Source organism: Cavia porcellus, unplaced genomic scaffold (genome assembly GCF_034190915.1).
Source record: "Cavia porcellus strain 051 isolate PalLab524CR breed Dunkin Hartley unplaced genomic scaffold, mCavPor4.1 scaffold_13, whole genome shotgun sequence".
Classification (NCBI taxonomy): Eukaryota; Metazoa; Chordata; class Mammalia; order Rodentia; family Caviidae; genus Cavia; species Cavia porcellus.
The window spans coordinates 60849569-60871068 of record NW_026947496.1 but is presented as its reverse complement, the minus strand read 5'-3'; the positions used below and the strand labels follow the sequence as shown (position 1 = coordinate 60871068).

Sequence of the window (21500 nt, the reverse complement as noted above, 5' to 3'; positions counted from 1 at the left end):
AAGTTTTATCTCACAGAACATTTGGGTAAAGGTTGGTTCCAAAACCAGTTAAGAAGTTCATATAAGTCAGTAAGAATTGAAAACCAGAAGAGGGCAAATGAATGCTTAACAAAGAGAGACACTCATACGACATTCATAAGAGAGACATTCCAAAGAATTTTGAAAATCAAATGTTACTTTAAATTGGTAAACTAATTTTATGTAGTTTCACATAAGAATTATATATATATATATATATATATATATATATATATATATATCCTGGGAATAGCCAATAATATGTCACAAGAGTAGAATAAGGACTCTGGCAGTCTCAGCTACTTGCTGCCAAACTTTGGTCACCATTTTAACCCCTGACCATAACATAACAAAATGAACAATACTGAGGTAGAAAAGCCTGTGGCTAAGGTAAGTTTATGGAGTCTTCCACAGGACTATGTTATGCATAAATACATCATGACAAACATTTTAAAACAAATCTCCCTAAACTTGTTTGTGACTGCACTTCAGGGAAGCTTAAAGCCATAACTATTTAATTGATGGCTGCAGGAGACACAAGCTGAGGTAATGAGAGAAAGTTCTAGGTCTGGATTTGGAGAGCAGGATAAGCTCTCTCTATTTTTATAACTGCACTTGTAAAATTAAAGTGAAATAGTACTGCCAATAAGCAGGGCAACAGATTCTAACTAGAGCAATGATGCTCACAATGCTTTGATGTTGTTTTGCCTTCTAGGCAGGATTTCCATTATTATGGAGATGAACTGCCTCTAATTATTGCAATAACATAATTGTTCCCCAAGGCAGAATTCCTAATATCGGCTATATAGCTCTGCACTGTACTAGATATCTGGAGGGCAGGTTTCTCATTAAGAGCACTATATAGACATTCTGCCTCCAGAAGAAAAACAAAATGCCTGAAGTAATAAACTTTCCTTTCCACCCTAGGATTCGATCAGCCTTCTGTGCAAATACCTGCCATCACATTTGCTCTGTCTCCCAGTATGCCAGCCTCTTCAGACCTGGGCTTCACACCTTTACACAACATGGAATTTTACAGCCCTGTGTTGGGATTTCCTGCCATGTCTTACAAGAATTTCAACTCTTGTAAAGGCCTTTGGGAAGAGAGGCAAATTAGGACCATGATCTAATTTTGCCTTAGAGGCAGATGTCAATGTCTTCAGACAAGACACATGAACATGAGTTTTATTCCTATTTGGTTTCACAGAATGCTAGACTTGATCTAATTATACTATGGGGGCTAGGCAAATCTAAATATGTTTCAGTCTGAGAAGACATGGCTAAGACCATGAAAGCTTATGAAGTTTTATTGTGTCTTCAAAACAAGTCTACAGGGCTTAAAAATGTTCTGTTCAAAATGTTAAGGGTCTTAAATCAAGAGTGATTATTTGGATTGATCTCTTAAGAGCACCACACTTTTGCTTCTTCTTGCATCTTTCTAGTCCCTGCTTCTATAAGTTTCATTTTCCTGGTCGCTATCGCATTTTTTAAAGTCTCTTTCTTAAAGTCCTCTCAGCAGACTTCGTCTTCACCCATTCCATGTGACCATTACGCAGGGTTCATGCCTTTGATTCATAGATATTCTCACTCCTTGAGACTGTCGGCATGAGCTTATCTACTCCATAGATTCTTACTGATAAGGTCTAGCTCTGTGTCTCCACCCTCTAATTCAGACCAGTATTTCCAGTTTTATCCTATACCCAAGTTCACGGAGCGCTACTCTATACCATCAGCATTCTAGATTGAAGTGTTATAGAAAGAACAACTCCACACAAAAGGCCCAGTGAGTGAAACAGTCATTCATAATGGAACAGGAAGATTCATACCAGGGTATGAAAGCTTGTCTTTGCTAACTTGGAAGACAGAGGAAGGGGATATTAAGCTACAGAATAGAAGTAACCAACAGACACTGGAAACAGACTGTACTGTAAGATCTCCATAAGAGATACAAATTTGCTAATCCTGTTTTTAGCTGAAGGAGAAATGTTTAAGAGTTCTAACATCTAGAATAGTAAGGTACCAAGTTGGTATTGTTTCATGAACATTCACGTACATAGATAATACACACATGTGTGTGTCTATGCACAATTTATGTTCTCATAGAATTTACAATCTGATTGGAGAGGGGGATCAAATGAAATTTTTGAAGTGAATATGTAGTATGTTGGGGAGGTATGTACTATAACAATAGAAAACAGGGACGAAGGATGTGTTTTACCACTTTAGACAGTTTAGAGGAAAAACGCTTCACTGAGAAGTTGACTCTTGGAATCTGTAGTTGAGTGACACTGCTATTTAAAGGCATCTCAAATTCAACAAGTTGATACTAACCTCTTTATTTTACCACTCAGACTTGTTCTTTCTCTATTGTGGCAAATGACGTGGACATCCAACAGCTGTTTAAATTTAAATTATTTTCTGTTTTTCCTCCTTTTTAAATTCTTTTACTTAAAACATCAATAAATGTTTGAAATTCTACTCTTGAAGAGCATGTATATTTAAATCTTCCCACTTCATTCTCAGGCACTAATATTGTTCATATCCCAATGACTGCTTGCAGCTGGCCTCTCTGCATCCCTAATCATGCTCCGCTCTGATTCTTGCTCCACATTGCAGACAAAACACTGTCTGTAGCATGCGCCAGACTGTGCACTTTCTTACACAAAATCTTTCAGTTTTGTCTGGGTCTTCTGGTTCAAGACTAAACTCTATAGACAAAATACAAGGTTTATATGATCTATTGCTGTACTACATTTGTGTGCTTTCTCAATATCTCACCTTGATAACACAGCTCTTAGGGATATTGAATTTTTTATGTTATTATTTTGCTCTTGGGCTCTGGCAGTAGTCTTTAGGGCTGCATTTATGTCTCTTTATTCTTTCTATCTTTGGTACCCAGCAAAGGGCAATCACTCAAGCAATGTTTTGTTTTCTGAATGAAAGAAGAGTTGGCTGGCTCAACAATATTCATGCTGCTGTTTTGAAACGATGCCTGTGACATGTAGGGAGTAGGTTTGAGATTCTTTTCTGAAATGTTCAGTGGCATATCTATAACTAGTTATTACCCATCAGCTTGGCATAATGTATTCACTTAATTTCTAAAAGGAAGAATAAAAATTCACAAGCCTGGTAGGAATAAGAATCTTTGTTTACACAGTGTTAACTACAGTTAACATCTCACTCATTTCTTTTATGTCAGTGGGAAGCAGCATATTTCCTGTAAGTGAATTTTCTAGACAACTAAACCTACCATTCTAAGCACTAGGCTAATTAAAAAAAAAAAAACACTAGTGGGAGGCAGTTTTTCTATAATGTGTTACACACTTGCCTACTTTATTAATCTAGCCTCACTGAGGGTAATTTTCCCCCATAGAGATCTCATATGACAATAATTATCATCTTTCTCATGGAGATGAATAAAGGTATTTATTCCCTTATTTATGCTGCTTTTAATTCTTGGTGACAGGGTTTCAGAAAAACACTGAAGGAAATGACCAGGAAAGATGTCAAACAATGTCATTTGAAGAACAACAGAAACAACTGGGGACAAAGCAATACATTCCCACTACTTAAAGGGGTGAGGGTAGAAAGGAATTACATTTGTCAATTCTACTCCAGAAAGCAAAGTCACAAATGCATGGAAGTTCCAAGGACTGTAACTTTCTAATAGTTAATTGTGTCTCCATCATTAGAAGTAATTGGGGAAGGATGAAGTTTCAGTCACTGTTTAGATCTCTGTCTTGGAGTAAAGTTGCAATGTCTGGCAATTACTGTATAGTGGGAATTTAGCATTAGAGCTGATCCAGTTTTTCTTCTGGTAATGACCCCTTGATTTCTTTCGGGAAAACTCTGTCCCATTTTCAGTCTATGTGGCTTCAGGTAGGGCTTCTATGTATCCTTTTGCGAACAAGCATGCATAGTAAGAATTCATGTGTGCCTAGTAAGTACATCAAATGACAAAGTACTCCTTGGATATGAGTGAACCACAGAGGAACAGTGACCACGGTTAGCTCATTTTATACCATGAGAGTCTGTGTACTCAGCAACTGTTGTGACCTACTGGAATGAAGCCGAGTGTGTGGCTGCAGTAGGCTTCCCACTACTAGGAAAAGAAGGCCTGCTGGAATTAGAGCTAAATAGACTGGTGAGGCCTGGGAAAGAAAGTTCTGATGGCACGTGAAAGCACCTGAACCCTGACATACCTATCCAATTGATCTCCTCTCACTTTAAACCAGGTTTAAGTTGAGCTTTTCCCACTTGCAAGTAGTTCCGAAACAGTTCATCCTGGCCGATACCGTGGTTATAATACCCCTTACAATTCTCGGATTCTAGGTTTATAATAATGATTCTGCTATTTCTATATTTTGGTATTTTTGTTGTAGCCTAATACCAATCTTATTTGCCTCAAGGGTTTTTGTCCATCAAAAAAAGTAAACAATATCATTAACTTATTCACTTAGTAGGCTTACTTGCTTAAGTCATCCCAATAGTCTGAACTTTTACGGTGACTAGACTTCTCTCTTGAGGAATAAAATATTTGGGCTTTGGGACAGGCCTTTTCTGTTTCAAATGTCTGGTATCGCTTACATTCTGATTGTTGGTCAAAAGTACAAGAAGACAAAAAAATTTTATGTATATGCATATGCTGCCTACCCAAAAACAAAGCTATAAAAATTGTTTGAATTTTTCCTCCTCCATTTAGATACTTGACTTAATATAGAAAAGGTCAGTAGGAGTGTGTGTCAAATTTTTAAACAAATAGAAAGCCAAAATAAGAATATACAAATAGATTTTCAAATAACGTGCTAACATTAAACCAGTATTTGTATCAATATCCACTGAGCCAACTATAACATCAACATATGATTAAACAAGACAAAGATTTAAATTCTTACATGTTACATCCTATTCTGACTATAAATTCATTTGTAGGCAGTCAGTTACTTAAAATTAGAATTAAATATCACTTAATTAGTAGAGATTGGCTAAGTTTCTAAAACACAGAACTTAGGAAGATCATCACTAAAAAGAGATACTTGAGCTGGGCACAGGGGTACAGGTGTAATCTCTACTATTTGTGGGTATGAAGTTAAAATTCACCCTATGCAACTGAATGAATTAGCAAAACCCTACTTTGGAAAGGCTGTGGGAGTGGGGCTCTGTGCAAAGAGCCTAATTCAAGTACTGGAAAAATACGTGTGGTCATAAAGCTTTATTTTGCTGTGTTACAACAGCATTTTCTCCTTAAAAATTTAGTAATTTTTCATCTAAAGACTAAAGACGTGCTTTTTGATTTTAAGATTTTGCAATATCAAAAATGAATTAAGGGATAACATGGCAGCATATTAGACACTAGTTTTGTACTCTATCCAAACTAAATATCCTTTGTCTTGATCTATGTGTCACTTTGTTCATAAAATACGGATTCTAAAAATTTTCACTCATAACTTCCACCTATAATTGGCTTGCTTAACTTTTCCACTTAAGTTTTTTCTTTGTCAAAAAAGGAAGAAAACAGGACTTTGTCTTTGACAATGGGTAAACAATAACAAAATATTTATTAGTTTACAACTTTTATAGAACTTATACAGTGTTGAACACTGTTTTTCTCAGAAGTTAATAAGCAGTGGCTTTTGGAATAAACTTGGTTTATGGATATGTGGTTTATATTGTCCTTGCACATTTTTTAAAAATGAGCTTCAGACATTTAAACACTGTTTGTTTGTTCTTGAAAAAGATGATAAAGAGGCACCAGAGTTACATTTCTGCAAGGCTGAAAGGCAGGTATCACTCTTGGCTGAAGAACACAGTGAATTCTCCACCATCCCATTTTATATCACACCTGAACACATTTTGAATGTATTTTTATCACCAAATTCATTCTATATGGTTAATATATTCTGAGCGAGGCAGAAGGAGGTGCAGAGCTGTGAGGGCCCAGACCCCAAGTGGAGAATGAAGTGCTAATAGGATAGTTTGGGACTCAGCTGGGGATGCTGGGGGTGGAGGTGATAAATAGTAGGACTTGGTAATGATGAGGAGTATCTTCAGTTTAAATATACTATCAGTGTCAAATAAATATTGAAGCATAATTGAATTCTATTAAATCAAGGGCACAAAGGGGAAAAAATGAATAGAGATGTTCGTAGTAAGTCACATAGTGGAAACAATCAGTTAAATCCACTTATCCTCTAAAATGCTCAGTGCTATGCATCTTGGTCCTTATTTACATTTTCAATTTCTCAAACTGTGTGATGGATATTGAGAAATGGGAAGAAAATGTTCAAATGGGAAGGGGAATAAGGAAGGGGGTTAAGAGAGGGATTGAAGGACAAGAAAAAAAAAGAGTAGAAAGAAAAAAATCATTTACACTGTTCAAAATGTGAGGCTGTCCTTTCTCTGGGCACATAGGAAGCCAATATTTTTCTTTGGGTTGCCAGGCCACGTGACTTGTTTCGTTCATGCATCTTTAACAGCCCACACATGTTTGGCCTCTTTCCTTTGCAGGAACAGTGTTCCAGAGTGTCCTGCTCCACCAGGTCATCATTTAGGTGAACACAGCCACTGCAGAGCCGGGTTGGGCAGGCAGTGTGAATGAGAAATTGCCTTTTGCTGTTGTAGGCCACGATGTTTTGTTTATTAATGCAACACAGTTTGGTTTCTACTACTTGAGCTATAATAATTACTATATATTCATTTACTTTTACTTTCCGATGTGTCTTTCAATTGCCTATATTATTGTATATTTGAATCATTATAAAGCAAAAACATTAAAAATATGGCCTCATTAAGAACAATGCCAGTGGGATATACTGATCATATTTAAATTATGATCAAAGCAGACAGGTAACTGTTAAAAGTAATATCGCATACCACACTTTGGGAAACACTGAAGTAAAACAGGAAAGGAGCCTTATGTTTAAGGCTGCAAAATAATAAAATATACTCCCAGTTTCCAAGCTAATCCCCAACTTTGACTGTCATATCAATCTTCAGTGGGCTATGCTGCTTCCTTGATATACCCAGAATCAGAAAGGGATTTATATTATGAGCTTAATGTGTGTGAATACACCATCTATAAACTATATCAGCTTTGTTTACCAAAAATCATTAAAAAGGACAACATCATCAGCATAATGATCTAATTTGCATATGTAATTGAAGTGTACAGGTGTAAATGGTAGATACACACACTGTTATAGGTTCCCTTAGTGCATCCTTGAGTACTTGACCTTTAGCATCAATTAAAATCATTATGTATACAGGTGGTAAATCTTGTCTTATGGTGACAAACATAGACTCATGCATAATTACCATTTTCCAACAGATTGACTAGATTACAAACAAGAGTAGGAGACATTTTATAGTGGTGACAGCCAAAAAAAGGTCTTAGAGATGTGTGCCATTTTGTACAATTTGATGTCAAACTCCAAGAAACCCACATATATTTACACTTTCTAAACAGCAGGCTCTCTAATAGTAATTTTATGTATAGCAAATACAGGTGAAGAGTTTAGATATTAGCAAAAAGTAGTTTTTAAAAGATGTCATTAAAACAATGAAAATTCACGCAGGATAACCTGCCAATGAAGAATGAGTTCTCAGATCAGAGACATTTATAACATCAAAAATGGGGGAACAGTAGGAGAAAAATGGGTATTGCCAGATATTAGAAGAGTTGTCATAACAAAGAATTGGACTTGTGTATGCTGAACGAAGTAGGATAGAGAAGAATAAGCAAATCTATGATGCAATGTGGCTAAAATTAAGGAAGATATTTCTAGCTGCTCTTCCCCAAGTTCCTCTAAGAATCTACACAGATATCATGTGCTTGGTCTCAGCAGCGGGGCTTTGCAGAATCCCAATATTGAGAAGAAACATGAAGACCAATAGCTTATAGTTCCCCTAACAGAACTTCAAGTCTATGACTAACATTTGGTCCAGGAGCAGTAGGTAGTAAAATCCTTCCCCATTTTACTAATAGAACAACAAATTATTGCAGGTTAGCTAAATATTAAGAATATTTCAAGATAATACCTTTCATTTTCTTTTAATATGTCTCTTCCTTTCTTCCAGGTGTAGACAGGTTTTGGAGAAGCTTTTGGTTTACACTCAATAACTACTTCACCTCCCACTTTGACGAGAGTTACCCTTTTCAAAAGAGTTCTTGAGAAATCTGGACCTGCAGCTGGAAGACAATATAGAAAATAAAACAATGAGGTGTTTTTTTTTTCTTCTTATAATGCACTTCTTGTCACCTCGATCATCAGACAGAAAGCTAAATTTGTTCTGCAGCAAAGAATGTCTCACTCAAAGTTTTGATTTGTAAATATCTATAATTTTCATACATTAAAGTACACCAATTACACAAATATAGCTTCATAAATTGCTGTACTCTATCATGAGGATTGAAATATAAAGTATTCTCATCACTCCACTGAGGATTCTTTAAAAAATATTGATGTTCAAGAAAGCAAAAATTTTAGTTTCACAATGCAAAAGGGAAAACAAAACAAAACAAAATGAAATATGAAAATCTATAAGGCATTTGTTTTCCAGACTGTACAGGTTGAAACATGCCCACTCTGATACAGAAACTGTTCTGCTCTGTCCCTTAGCACTGTGTGTTTGTGTGTGAGTGGCCACTAGAGAGTATTTTTAAATATGTGTATCATTCACTCTCTGCGAGCTTCTCCTTAACAAAAGCTTAGTTCAACTTTCCACTGCTGGTGCCTAATACAGTGCTTGCTCCATTTAGGAGAAATGGTGGCTTGCTCTTAGAGCACAGATATTTTGAAAACAGTTGACATGTTCATCGCTATCTTTAAAAAAATGTTGATACCAGTTATATGATACCAGTTACACCAAAATAATATTAAAGAATAACTATTTTGCTCTAGCAAACATATACTACATCTGAACCTTCATGGAAATAATAAATAAATAAATGAATAAATATTTTCCTTGTGGAAAAAAAATCTCTATTTTCTTCTGAATTAACTCAAACAAAATGTGGAGGAATTACGGAACGAGTAGATTTAAAAATCCTGCTCCCTACGGCTTGACCTGTGGAATTTAAGATTTTAAAAACCATTGAATATAATAATTTAAATTCAAACCACAAATTTCTTATATGAGGACCGAGAGTGAGTGTGTGTGTATATGGGTGGGGGGTGGGGGTCAATTTCTAAATGTATACAAACCATAAGCTAGTGATTTAAAATAGTAGAATATCAGTGGAGGCAAGTTAAATCTTTACTAAGTGTTTCTGTCATGGAAACATTTTCAGTAATTGCTTAGAAACAAATTAAGAAGGGAAGGTTACTTTTTAATGGGATGATGCAACCTATACATTGGACTGATATTACTATGTGAAGGTAAAATTCAATAAGTGAGTCTAGCATTCAAATGATATTACTGCATGCATTTTGAATTTATGAGAGGAGACTATGATTCATACAGTAATTCTATAGGGATAAATGCAATCATTAAATAGAGTGCAATTACAGATATTTCTGCTATAAAGAAATATATTCCCAGGGCAATCTGCAAAATCACCTACTAAAAACTATAGGGCTTATGCAAAAGCATTAGTGTAGACCTACTCAGTATTTATGAATTAAGAACACTATCAAAACAATAACCAAACAAGAGTGAATATAAAGGATCATTAAAAAGACAACTTACCTTCATTATAGAGAAGTACTGCATAGAAAATGATGCAGTGTGACTGTGAGTGTGAAGATAATTTCATGGAAGAAAGAATCAAGATTGCTAAGCCAAGAAATGAGTGCAGATCACAGAAAGACTCAAAATTGTGTAACAGCACTGTAACATTAAACTCAGGGACAGACCATGCCAAGCAGAAGATTGCAAGGTGAATGGATAATTACAGAAGTGAGATTTTTCCCTTAGCTATGTTGATCTGTGTTAGGCTGTGTCTTTAGTTGTTTGTACTTAGTGAATTACAGTATTAAATCTACTATCAGTGTTATAGTGACCTCACTGTCCCACTTACCAATCGCATATAAGCCTATTTATGTCATAGCAAAGTGTTTTACCCTGACAGATTCCTTCTCATTTTAGGGAAGCATATACATTTACACAAAAATGTAAAGAAAACAGATCTTCAAGAAGCTGTTTTAAAGGATTTTTTGAGGGAGAGTTACAAATCTTTCTCATATAAAAATGTCTTACAACTACATCTTTCCACACACATATTTTTATCACTCTAGGCAGATATTTTTCATCTGTTCAGGAGGAATTCTGCTGTTGCATTTGAAATGAGTTTCTATAAATCAAACTGTACACAACGCATGGATGTATTTGTCAAAAAACTAGTATTCTTTTAGAGGATTTGAAACAGCATAACGGATACTCAGAAGCAAATAACACCTTCTAGTTTTATATATCACAAATACTATGAACACACCACATTTCAGGTATCTTAAATATAAACCTAATTTAAATATTTTACCAATAAAAGTAGAATGATAAGTCAAATCTTTGGTTTGTTTGTTTACTGAATTTGATGAATTTGCATCTGGTACTACCTGCTGCGGTAGGTGACTGTGTCAATTTGAGTAAGCTATGCCTAGCTCCATAGGGTCAGTATAGTTCTGACAATGGAAGCCCCACTCTATGGAGGATTGCTGCTTCACCTTGGACATTGCCTCCTGGTTTCCGGCAGACTCTTCAGCCCACTGGCACAGACAGTTTCGCTGCCTGATATGGACTTTCATGGGGCACTACAGCGGGCTCCAAGCCTTCAAATGGACCCTTTCAATCTCCAGTACGCAGACAGCACTGCTGTGCTCTTTCATGTCTGGCTTTGTGGGCAGTCATTGCATAAGCCAATTTTGTAAGTTCCTATATATTTATACATCTACCTTTAAAACCTACCAGTTGTCAACATAAACTTCTGTAGGGCAAAACTGTCAGAACATCATCAAGTTTGAATAAACTCATTAATGAGTTTCTTAATAGTTTGCTATTTGCGACCATTTTTGTCCTATGACATGCTCTTCAGCTTGCAGGGTAGTTTTTTTCTTAATGGTACTCATATTTATTCTGGTCTCAGGGATTCAGAGGAAAGATGAAATGGGACTATTTAGCTTGATACTAGTAGAGACTGTGATTTTTAAAATTATTGGCAATGTCTTCATACAGCATCATTAGAATGTGCCTCTTGTTTGAACCATAAGAATTAGTGCAACTAAAAGATGAAACAAGTAGGTTTTCCAAGGGCCAAAAGAGACAAAACTGATGATCAAATTATTCACATAAGTCTGATAAGAACTCAGATCCTGAGAGATCTTCAAATATTTTTGATGTGAACTACTAGAGGGCACCACTCCCTTAGTGTTGGAATGAAACATGCTAAAAGACATTTCTATAAGGTAAACGCAATTTTTTACTACTTATCAATGGTTTTATTATGCTTACTTAAAAATTATCTAGAGAAACATTCCAGTCTTCTATGTAGTTTACAACTTTTTTTCGTTTCTTGATGAAAAGACCTCTGGTCACATGTCAAGGGTATCTTAAGTGGCCAATAGTACCCTTGACAACAGAAGTTCTCTCTGCCTGAATTAGAGTCCTTTCTCGATACACAGAGTAGAGAATTTCTTAGTGAAATGTGGTGTTAGTGCCATTTGGATATGACATGGGTATGATGTCTCCCTATGCTACTAACGAGAAAAGGATAATAACGTATGCCTATTCTATCAGAGTTGGTCTTTAGAACCATCACTGGGAATACTGCCAGTTGATGGAGACTATTAAAGTTAGCCCTTTTGAGAGTTCAGAGTTTCACATTACTTTAACCTTTATCTATTATCTTTAAACACTAACTCATAATTCCCTCAAAAGAAACCAGAGTAAAGGCATTAATTCTAATCATTGCACCACAAGGAGGCACTCCTGCTATCAGATTGAAAGACCCAAATTTCTCCTGGTTGGCTAGTGAGGCTACAATGGGTAATCTTTGTCTCTAGGTCCCTCATTTCAGAATGGCTGAGTCAAAAATCTGGCTTCCCTGTTCATGAACAATATATCCAAGGTAGACGCTTAATAAGCCTCTGAAATAGGTAATTTCTTCCTTCTGAAGTCAGCATGATGCATCGCTAGTCATGTTCCTAATACCCGTTCCCTACTTACTTTGGTTTAGTTCACTGGAAAAAATAAATACCATATAGTATGTAACCTTTTAGGATTTTTTTTCACTGACCATAGTGCTCTTGAGATATATCCAAAGGTTGTATAGATTAGTAGTTCCTCCTTATTGCTGAGTAACACATTGCAGTGTGGATAAGAAATATCTCTTTATTGTAGAGCATTGCAGGCTCTACAATAACTGCCAAATACTTTTGAGCACAAATATCGTTTCAAGATTGCTCAGTGCTTTGTCTGCCAACAAAAAGGATCAAGCAGAGACTTTTTCTTTTTAATGAAAGTTCTGAAAAGCCAAAAATTAATTATGTAAACAAGAAAGGACCTTTTAATTCAAGAAAAACATTTAAAGCCTTTTTAGAACATTATTTTCTATACAATAATCAACATGATGATTACAAATCATTCCTATATAATGCTTTAGGTACGGATTCAGTTTTTAATGGCTGGTAAGTCTCCTTATTTATATAACATAATAAGTATGTGTTTTTAAAAACCTGTGATCATACTAACCTGATATCAGTCCAAATTAGTGACATTTCATTGCATTTGGTACAGTGTCCTAAATGCTCATACAAATCTCTGTCTTTGGTTCGACAAAAAGTGTGTATCATTGCAGTGTCATATTTGATATGAATAACTTGTTATGTGACAGAAGTGTGTGATGATCGAACAGAAAATAGTTACCAGAATGGAACAGTGGGAATTCCAAAAACCCAAGGGCTAAGAAATGATAGCTCTTGTTAATTATCTCTTATTAGACAGTAAGTCCCTTTAACGTGGCAATGTGTTTCATCCCTTGCACATGGCCTACTGTTTAAAACAATGTAGATATTTAGTCAATATTCATTGAATTATGTGTGTTGCAGGACAGAAGTCAAAGTTTCAGTTTAAAACAGGAAGCTTCTTATGATGCTTCGTATGAATACTGCATCCTTTTCTTCCTTGCAAGCACGGTTGTAAATGGCTTCTTTCATAAGACAATCTGGCCTATGCACAGAACACTCTGGCCTCTCTGGAGTTTGACTCCATTATGGATTATATCTAGGACATTCCTCAAAGTCTCTTGTATTTAGAGTAATTGTATCATGGAGAAGTATAGTTCACTTGCTATTGGGAGGTAGGGCCTCGTTAGAAGTGGGTCACTGGTGACATGGCCTGGAAGGTTGCATCTCTTTTCCTGCATAATCCTTTCCCTCTTTTCTTCCTGGCCACGGTGATGTAAGCAGTTTTCCTCTGTTAATGTTTCTGCCTTGGATCCAGCTGACCAATGACTGTCCTCTCCTCTGTTAAAATCAAGGCTTCAGGGATTGAGTCTCGGAGATAGGAAAGTGACTATGGACCATCTTGTCTCCAGAGAAGTGGGAATGTTGTCATCACTGTATCTGGACAATGTGGTTCAGAAGCCTTTGGAACCGATTTGTAGGAGGAATGTGCGAGGGCTTGGAGATGCAAGCTAGAGAAGCCATAAAATGCTTTCAGAAAACCTTGATGGGACATTCTAGCTGGAGCTCAGAAAACCAGAATATTGGTAGAAATATAGATAGTAAATTCTAGGTTCAGGAGGTTTTACTCAGGAACGGGGTCCATTAGCAGTTGAACTCAACCATATGTGTATTATGCTGCAAAAGAAACTTAGTTTATATCTTGGCTTTGTCCTGAGACTTTGTGGAGGACATAAAGATATTGTTCTGTCAGAGCAAATTTCAAGGCAACCCAGTGTTTATGTTGTGACATAAGTACTGTTTGCTATTTCTAGCTAGACTTACAATGAGAATCAGGATAAAATACTAGAGCAGAAATGTAAAATATTTTTCATTTCAGAAGAAAGGAAGAGCCTATGAATTTGGAGACATGGAGAACATGGCTGCTACAAAGATGTGCATAAAAAACAGTCCAAATATTTTGCATCAGGACAATAGGAAAGGTGGTTTGAGGGCATCTCAAGAATTAAAGATGAAAATTTGAAAGTCTGCTTCAAGAAGAGAGTTTTGGGGAATTCAACTAATTCAAAGCCACGCAGGAAACACTTTCCTGGAGTGCAGCCATCCAGGCCTTCAGAGGCCTTCCAGCTATGGTATAAAGGGGTTTGGTTCCTGCTTGAGCTAGCAGAGACCTCTGCATTCTTCATGTGATGTTGAGACATCTGCCTACATTTCTAAAAAGACCTGGAAGGCCATGCAGTGTATTTTTGAGAGGACAAAGTACAAAGTGACCTCATGAATTTGGAGAATTCAGGAACATAGAACATCTGCAGAGAAAAGCTGCAAAGAATAAAGAAAACCACCCTAATACAGGCTTGAAAACATCAATGTTGTATGGGCAGGACAGTTTTAGTCCTTTGGAGCTTACATTTCAGCTGGACCCAAGTGCTGTTCATTGAATTACAGGATTTAATGCTTACTCTGCTGGATTCTTGTTTTGCTTTGGTCCCATTCTCTTATAATCCCCTTATTTCTCCCTTTGGAATTGGAATATTTACTCTGTGCTATTGCCTGTGGGAAGTGTTTGTTTATTTATTTATTTACATTTATTTTCAGAAGCTCACAGGTAAGAGTTTGCTTTGAGACTCAAAGAAGATTTTGGACTTGGATCTTCCAGCACTGCTGAAACTGTGGGACTTTGGTGACTCTAAGATTACTTGCGTTTTGCATAAAGAGATGCACATGAATCTTTAGGTAGCTGGGTAAAATACTATGATTTAAATCTAGGATGTCTCCCAAAGGTGTTCAAAGGTGGGGCTTTTGGAAGATGACTGCATCACATAACTGACTTGCTGTTAGAAAGAAGGTGGGGTTTGTTTGGAGGTGAGTTATTGCTGGCATGACCAGGATGTCTGTCTCTCTTCCAAGTTATTCTCTTTCGTTTTGCTTCCTGGCCACTGTGATGTAGACATCTCTCTTCCACCTCGGCCCTTCAACCATTCTTTTTCTGCCTGGGAGCTGACCACGGACTCCATCTGTAAGCCAAGACAAATCTATCCTCCTTTAAGCTGAGAGTATCAGGTATTGAATCTGAGTGAAGGGGAAGTGAACAAAACAACCCCAATCAGTTCTGCTGATGAAGAACTACCCAAGAATTAGCATCTGGGCTGTTTATAAACTAGTATGTTAGTAGATGTTTATGAACTGTATCTCTAAGTAAAATCAAATAAAGCACCGAAAGAACTGGCTATATAGCCATTCTTGGCCAATTTCAACTACTATTATGAAGTCTATGGCTGATAAGTTGAGAAGAGAGATGTAGAATCAGCCCCTATCAGTGCGAGCCAGCTCCAGCACCTTATTGTTCACCCTCACTTTCCCCAAAGCACACAACTATGGAAAAGCAGCCGTTCATCTTCAGTGTGCCTCAGATACTCTGCAGAGGTGTCATTGACTCTTTCTTTCTCTGTAGGTGCTCCCAAAATCAGACCCCGTGTTGATAAAAATGAACTTCAATTTCTTTCTTCAGTAGTCTCGGTTTACAAACTTGATTCTTTCCATGATTATGATCACAAATAGAGTTGCAGAAGAACCAAATCAACTTCAATGTTTAGGTTCAGTGTTGACCTTACAGAGAATTTTGTTTCTCATCCTGGTTGTTTTGCACCAGAATTGTGAAGAGAATCGAGTTTGTGAACCAAAGTACCACTTTATTTTCTTTAGAAGTTTAGTTTTGTTCAAAGCATCTGGTTCCTGGACTTTGTCAATCAAGGTAGCACAGCAGTTTTAAGGGCTTCAGTTAACTGCCATAGACATACAGGGGAAAGAGAATATACTGCAGTGGAGAGGTCCTGTGCTACATTTATTTTCAACCATGGTCAAAAGATTTTATTAGAAGCAACATGATTTACTGTAAGTACAACTGAAATTTCTAGGGGCCTACAGAAATCATGACCTTTTCATGTTGGTGGAAGGTGGAGGAATGCTGGAATGTTGTGGTATATGTGCTATATTTCCATTAAAAACTGTCTCCTGTCTGATAGTTTTTGTTAATCTAGGCTCATGATGTATTTTTGGCACATTTAACAATGAGCACATGTATAAACTAGACATAGGGTAGTTGTATGAACAGAACGACACTGTCCTTCCAACCCCCACCTTTATTTGTAAGTTAGAAAGTCACTCATTGTAATGATTTAATATTAGCGGATCTAGAAAGCAGAGTGTAGGCTCTGGAACCTCACTTTCCATGATCATAAGATTCACCTGTTTTAGTTTGGTAAATATGCACATTCCTGAATACCACTACCATGAAAATGACATGAAAATTTTACAATTTAAAAATTTTGTCAAGCAGAAGACTCAAGATTCATTCACTTCATAGTGTACAGCAAATTTTCCTTCCTTTTAAGGCTGTAATGCTCTAATGTTACATATATATAATAATTATATACATGTATATCATATATAAAATATATATATTATATTATCATGATATATTATGTACTATATATTATACTATAATATCATAATTATATATATATATATTATATTATATACATTCTTGGTGAGTCAACCATTTTATCATCTTCAATCAGCGTTCTTTGTCACACTGTTCTGCTTCACAAAGCACTTACTCTGTTCAAGCAGAAGAACTGGCGTTAAGTTTGAGCTCCTTAGAAATGGAGAATTTGAGGTCTTACCTTGGACCTGTAATTAGAATGCCAATCTAACACGATTCCTAAGTAATTCAAATGCACACAAAATCTTCAAAAACACTAGCAAATCTTTTCCATTCTCTAAAGAAGCACATAACATAAAATTTACCTTCTTAGCCATTTTAAGCATACATTAGTATTATTTATATGCACAGTGTTATGTAACAGATCTCTAGAACATTTTTTTATTTAGCAAAATGGAAATTTTATAACCATTAACAATTAATGATTTCCCTCTCATCTTCCCTAAATCCTGGTAACTGTATTCTGTTTCTGTTACTATGAGTTTGACCACAGGTATTGCACATCAGTTAAGTTGTGCAGTATTTGTCCTTTTAGTGACTGGTTTATCTCACTTAGTATAAAGTCCTCAAGACTCACCCACTTAATGGTGTTTAATGAGATTTCCTACCTTTTAAAGCTGTAATGCTCTATTTATGTGTATATATATATATATATATATATATATATATTTCTTCTATATGTCAAATAGTTGAATCTTGTTTTTCTTTTTTTTTCTTTCTTTTTATTTGGTGACTCATACAGCCAACATGTCACTTACTTGAGCACTTAATTTATATTTAAAGTCATTACTGATAGAGAACTTAATATTACTATTTGACAATTGTTTTGTTTGTCTTGTAGCTCAAATGCACTTTCTACATTCTTTAATGGTTTTTTCATTGTTTTTTAAATCCCTGTTTTTCATTCCCTTTTATATCTTTTTGTATATATTCTGTATATATCTGTAGTTACAATTATGTAACATATCTAACAAATTATGATACTTTATTTCAAACTGATAATTTTTAAGATTAATTTTATTGGTACACTTCAGATGTACATAGTGATCACATTTATCAACGGGAATTTGTACATGTACATAATATATCTCAATTCTACTTTTCCACAATCTGCTCTCTTCCTTTATTTATAAAAGGTTTGTGGGGCTGGGGATTTAATTCAGCTGCAAACGCCTGCCTTACAAGCAGGCAGTTGTGAGTTCGATCCCTGGAACCGATAAAAAAAAAAAAAAAAAAGATTTATTTACATTTTTCCTTCTGTTATCCTTTTTTTTTTCTATTTCCTTTCTCCCTTTCCCCTTCTTCCCTCCCTTGTCCCATTTCCTATTTGAACATATTTTTCCTTATTATAATATTTATTTTATATTTTGGTCCTTATTTACTCTTTCACTTTCTCACGCCAGAGAAATAATGATATTTATATGTCCATTTCATTTGTTTTACAAGAGTTTCAAAAATGCATCCATTTATCTATAAACGTCTCAAGTTTATCCCTTTTATGACTGAGTAGTATTCCACTATATTAAAAATCTACTTTCCTTTATTCATTTGTCAGATAAAGGGCATTTGGCCTATTTCTAAGATTTGGGCATTATGAACTGTGATCCTGTAAATATGGTTGTGTATATGTTACTGTGGTATGATGCTTTTAATTTTTTTCAGGAAGATCCCAAGAAGGGGAATAGATGGGTCACATAGACTTCTAGTTTTAGTGTTTGAAGGAATTTGCACACTGATTTTCACAGGCATTTAGTCCATCTCTAAGAGTTCCCAAAACCCTAATGGTTTCAGCATTTCTGAGAAATTCTAGTTCAATTTTGCTCTGAAATTCATGGCAAACTCTTAGCTGAAAACCCCTATACAGATTAAAAGAAAGTTAAACATTTTTAACATTCAGTGGCACAAGGTAGACAGTTTTCTTCAAAAGTTACAAAAAGGGCATAGCAAGGAATGGGAAGCAAGGATGAGCAAAATCCTGTGGTGCAAACATTAAGTCACGCAGCTCCACTTCCAGTATCTCTTGCGATCTCTGGCAAGCTGTGAATTCCACAGGGCTTTGGCTCCACTCCTCAGACACTGCCAGTGGCTGTAGATCTTATGGATTCTCTCTGGGACTTGCTCTGCTGCCTCTTCGCAATTTTCTTCAGCTGACCTATGTTCCTGGCTTCTCCACTGTTCTGGGGTCTCCAGGGCACCTTTGGCTTCACACTCACAACTTCACGTTATGTCCTCTCAGGGGTAAACTCCCGGCCTTGTTCTGAAGTCTGTGTGGAAGCCTTCCTGACCTTACAACTCTTGCATTCTGCATCCACCTAAAACCAACACCATGTAGATGAAACCAAATCTGCCACCAACTGGTGGACTAACCAGGCTTCTTCCTCTCTTTCTGTAGGGCTTGAGTGCCTATGAACCAAATCCTGAGAAACAATTTCCCAAATTGCTGCTATTTGGAATATGACGTTCTCAGAGTCTCTTCTCAAAGCAGTCTTTCACGTTTGCAAATCTGAGGCTCTAGAAGCTGGAGTCTTATTGGTTCTTGTGATGTCATCAGGCCATCTTTTCTTCTGAAATACTTGGCTTTTTCTTGCCAGTATTTTCAGTGAGCAATTTCTTCTGTTTCACCTTTGGAGGTCAGAACAGTACTAGAGCTTCCTTCCTTGCAAGACGATTTAAATCACCCTGCTGGGCTCTTTGTTATTTGTTCTCAAAGTAAATCTGGCTAAAATTCCCCAACAGTAGCCATGCTACTGGCTCAACATTAATTAGACTGCCTTGAAATTTCTTCTTTTGGATTAACTAATCCATCACTTTTAGTCTCAGTCTTAGGTAAAGTCTCTGTATATAAGCAAAATGTAGACAAACTTTCTGCCAAGGTATAAGGTACATCATTTGGAGTCCAACAGCCAACGTAGTCCTTTTTCCTAGCAGAAACATCCTGAGTTTGATCTTTATCAGCAAAATTTCCACCAGCATTCTGGTCTTCTGAGCTCTGATCAGAATCTTGCATCAAGAATAGCCTCAAGCATTACAGCTTTACTTTTTTTCCAGAGTCTCCAAACCTTTCCTAACTCTTCCTTTTCCCACAAGCCAGCTCTAAAGACTCCTAAACAACATGGCCAAGTACAGTGACAACAATGTCCCCACCAAATTCTGAGCTAGTTATTTTTTTCTCACTGCTGTGACAAAATATCCAACATCAAAAGTTAAAAAGGGAAAAGTAATTAGCTCACTGTTTGTAGAGGTTTCAATTCATACTTAGCTGGCTCCAAGGCAAACAGGCATTGTAGAGGAGAGACAGCTCATGGAGCGGGCAGAAGGTAGCAAAAAAGCAAGCAACACATGATCAGAGCTCTTTCTATCCCTTATACGTTATCCAGGATACTTGGGTGGGTAGCACTCACATCATTAATCCTAGAGCCCTTGATTCCAGCATCACACACTCTTAAATATGGTTAGCTCTGAAAAAGCCCCACCTATGGACCACATGACATTTTGGAGGGACATCTAAACACAAATCAGAACAAAGTTGTTTCTGCATCTTCTAATCTGTTTCATTGATCCTTGGGTCTGCCTTTTTAAATTTTTTTTTGTCAGTACCATGCTGTTTTTATCAGTGCTATGCAGTTTTCATTTGTATTATAATTTTAAGTCAGGGATTGTGATGCCCCCTGATTTGCCTTTGTTGCCCTGAGATGCTTTTAGGATTCTAGGTCTCTTTTAGTTCCAAATGAATTTTAGGATTGCTTTCTCTAATCCTGTGAGGTATGCTAATGATATTTTGATTGGTGTTATATTAAATCTGTATAAAATTTTGGAAGTATGGCCATTTTCACTACATTGGTTCTTCCTACTCAAGAACAAGGAGTGTCTTTATATTTTCTGATCAATTCTTTAAGCTTCTTTTTCAGAGTATTATAGTTTTCAATGTAAAGGTCTTTTTACTTCATCAGAGTTATTTCTTAGTATTTTATTTTTTTCAGTGCTATTTTTAAAGGTGTGGTTTCCCTAATTTCTCTCTCAGTGAGTTTATTTATTTATAGTACTGCTATTGATTTAAATGTTGACTTTGTACCCAGTTAGGCTACTGAATTTAGTTAAAGAAGTCTTTAGATAAGAGTTTTTGGTTTCTTTTTTTCTTTCTTTTATCTAATTGCTGTGACTAATATTCCCAGAACTATGTTGAATAAGAGTGGCGATAGTAGACATCTTTGTCTTGATCCTGATTTTATAGTGAAAGCTTTTGTCCATTTAGTGTGATGTTGGTTGTTTGTTCCAGATGGCCTTTTATCAGATTAAGATAAAGAGCATTTTCTGTGGGGTTTTCCTAAAGTCATGAATTGGTGTTGAATTTTGTCAAATACTTTTTCTGCATCTGTTGAGATGATGATCTGGTTTTTGTCCTTGGCTCTGTTGTTACTGTGTATTACATTTACTGATTTGTGTACAATGAACCATGTCTGCATCCCTAGGATAACTCCTACTTGGTCATGGTGTATAAACTTCTTCATGATTTGTTGCATTTAGTTTGCCAGTATCTTACTGAGGATTTTTGTATTTATGTTCATTAAGGAGATTGATCTGTAATTCTCTCTTTTGCTTGGATCCTTCTCTGCTTTTGTTATCAGTGTAATGCTGGCTTCCAGGAATGAGTTTGGGAGTACTGCTTTCCTTTTAATTTAATTAAAGAGTGAAACTGATTAGTTTTATTCTGTAAAAACCTCTATTACTCTATATCCTGCCCATTCCGACTTCACATTATTGCCACGTATTGCCTCTTTTTGTGTTGTGTATTCATTAACATAGATTTATAGTTGTATTTCATGCTTTTGTTTTTCATATTTTATACCAGATGTAAAAGTGATTTT

At 36.1% G+C, this 21500-nt stretch overlaps 1 protein-coding gene across 9 annotated transcripts in view; it reads right to left on the bottom strand.

Moving 5' to 3' along the window:
* The window catches only part of LOC100734733 (contactin-4), a 901708-nt gene that overhangs the window by 142297 nt on the left and 737911 nt on the right, over positions 1-21500 (bottom strand). For all 9 annotated transcript variants that reach the window (XM_063260279.1, XM_063260278.1, XM_063260276.1 and 6 more), the window contains one exon: positions 8056-8206. In XM_063260279.1, the coding sequence (XP_063116349.1) occupies positions 8056-8206 (151 nt within the window). The remainder of the gene's footprint in view (positions 1-8055; positions 8207-21500) is intronic.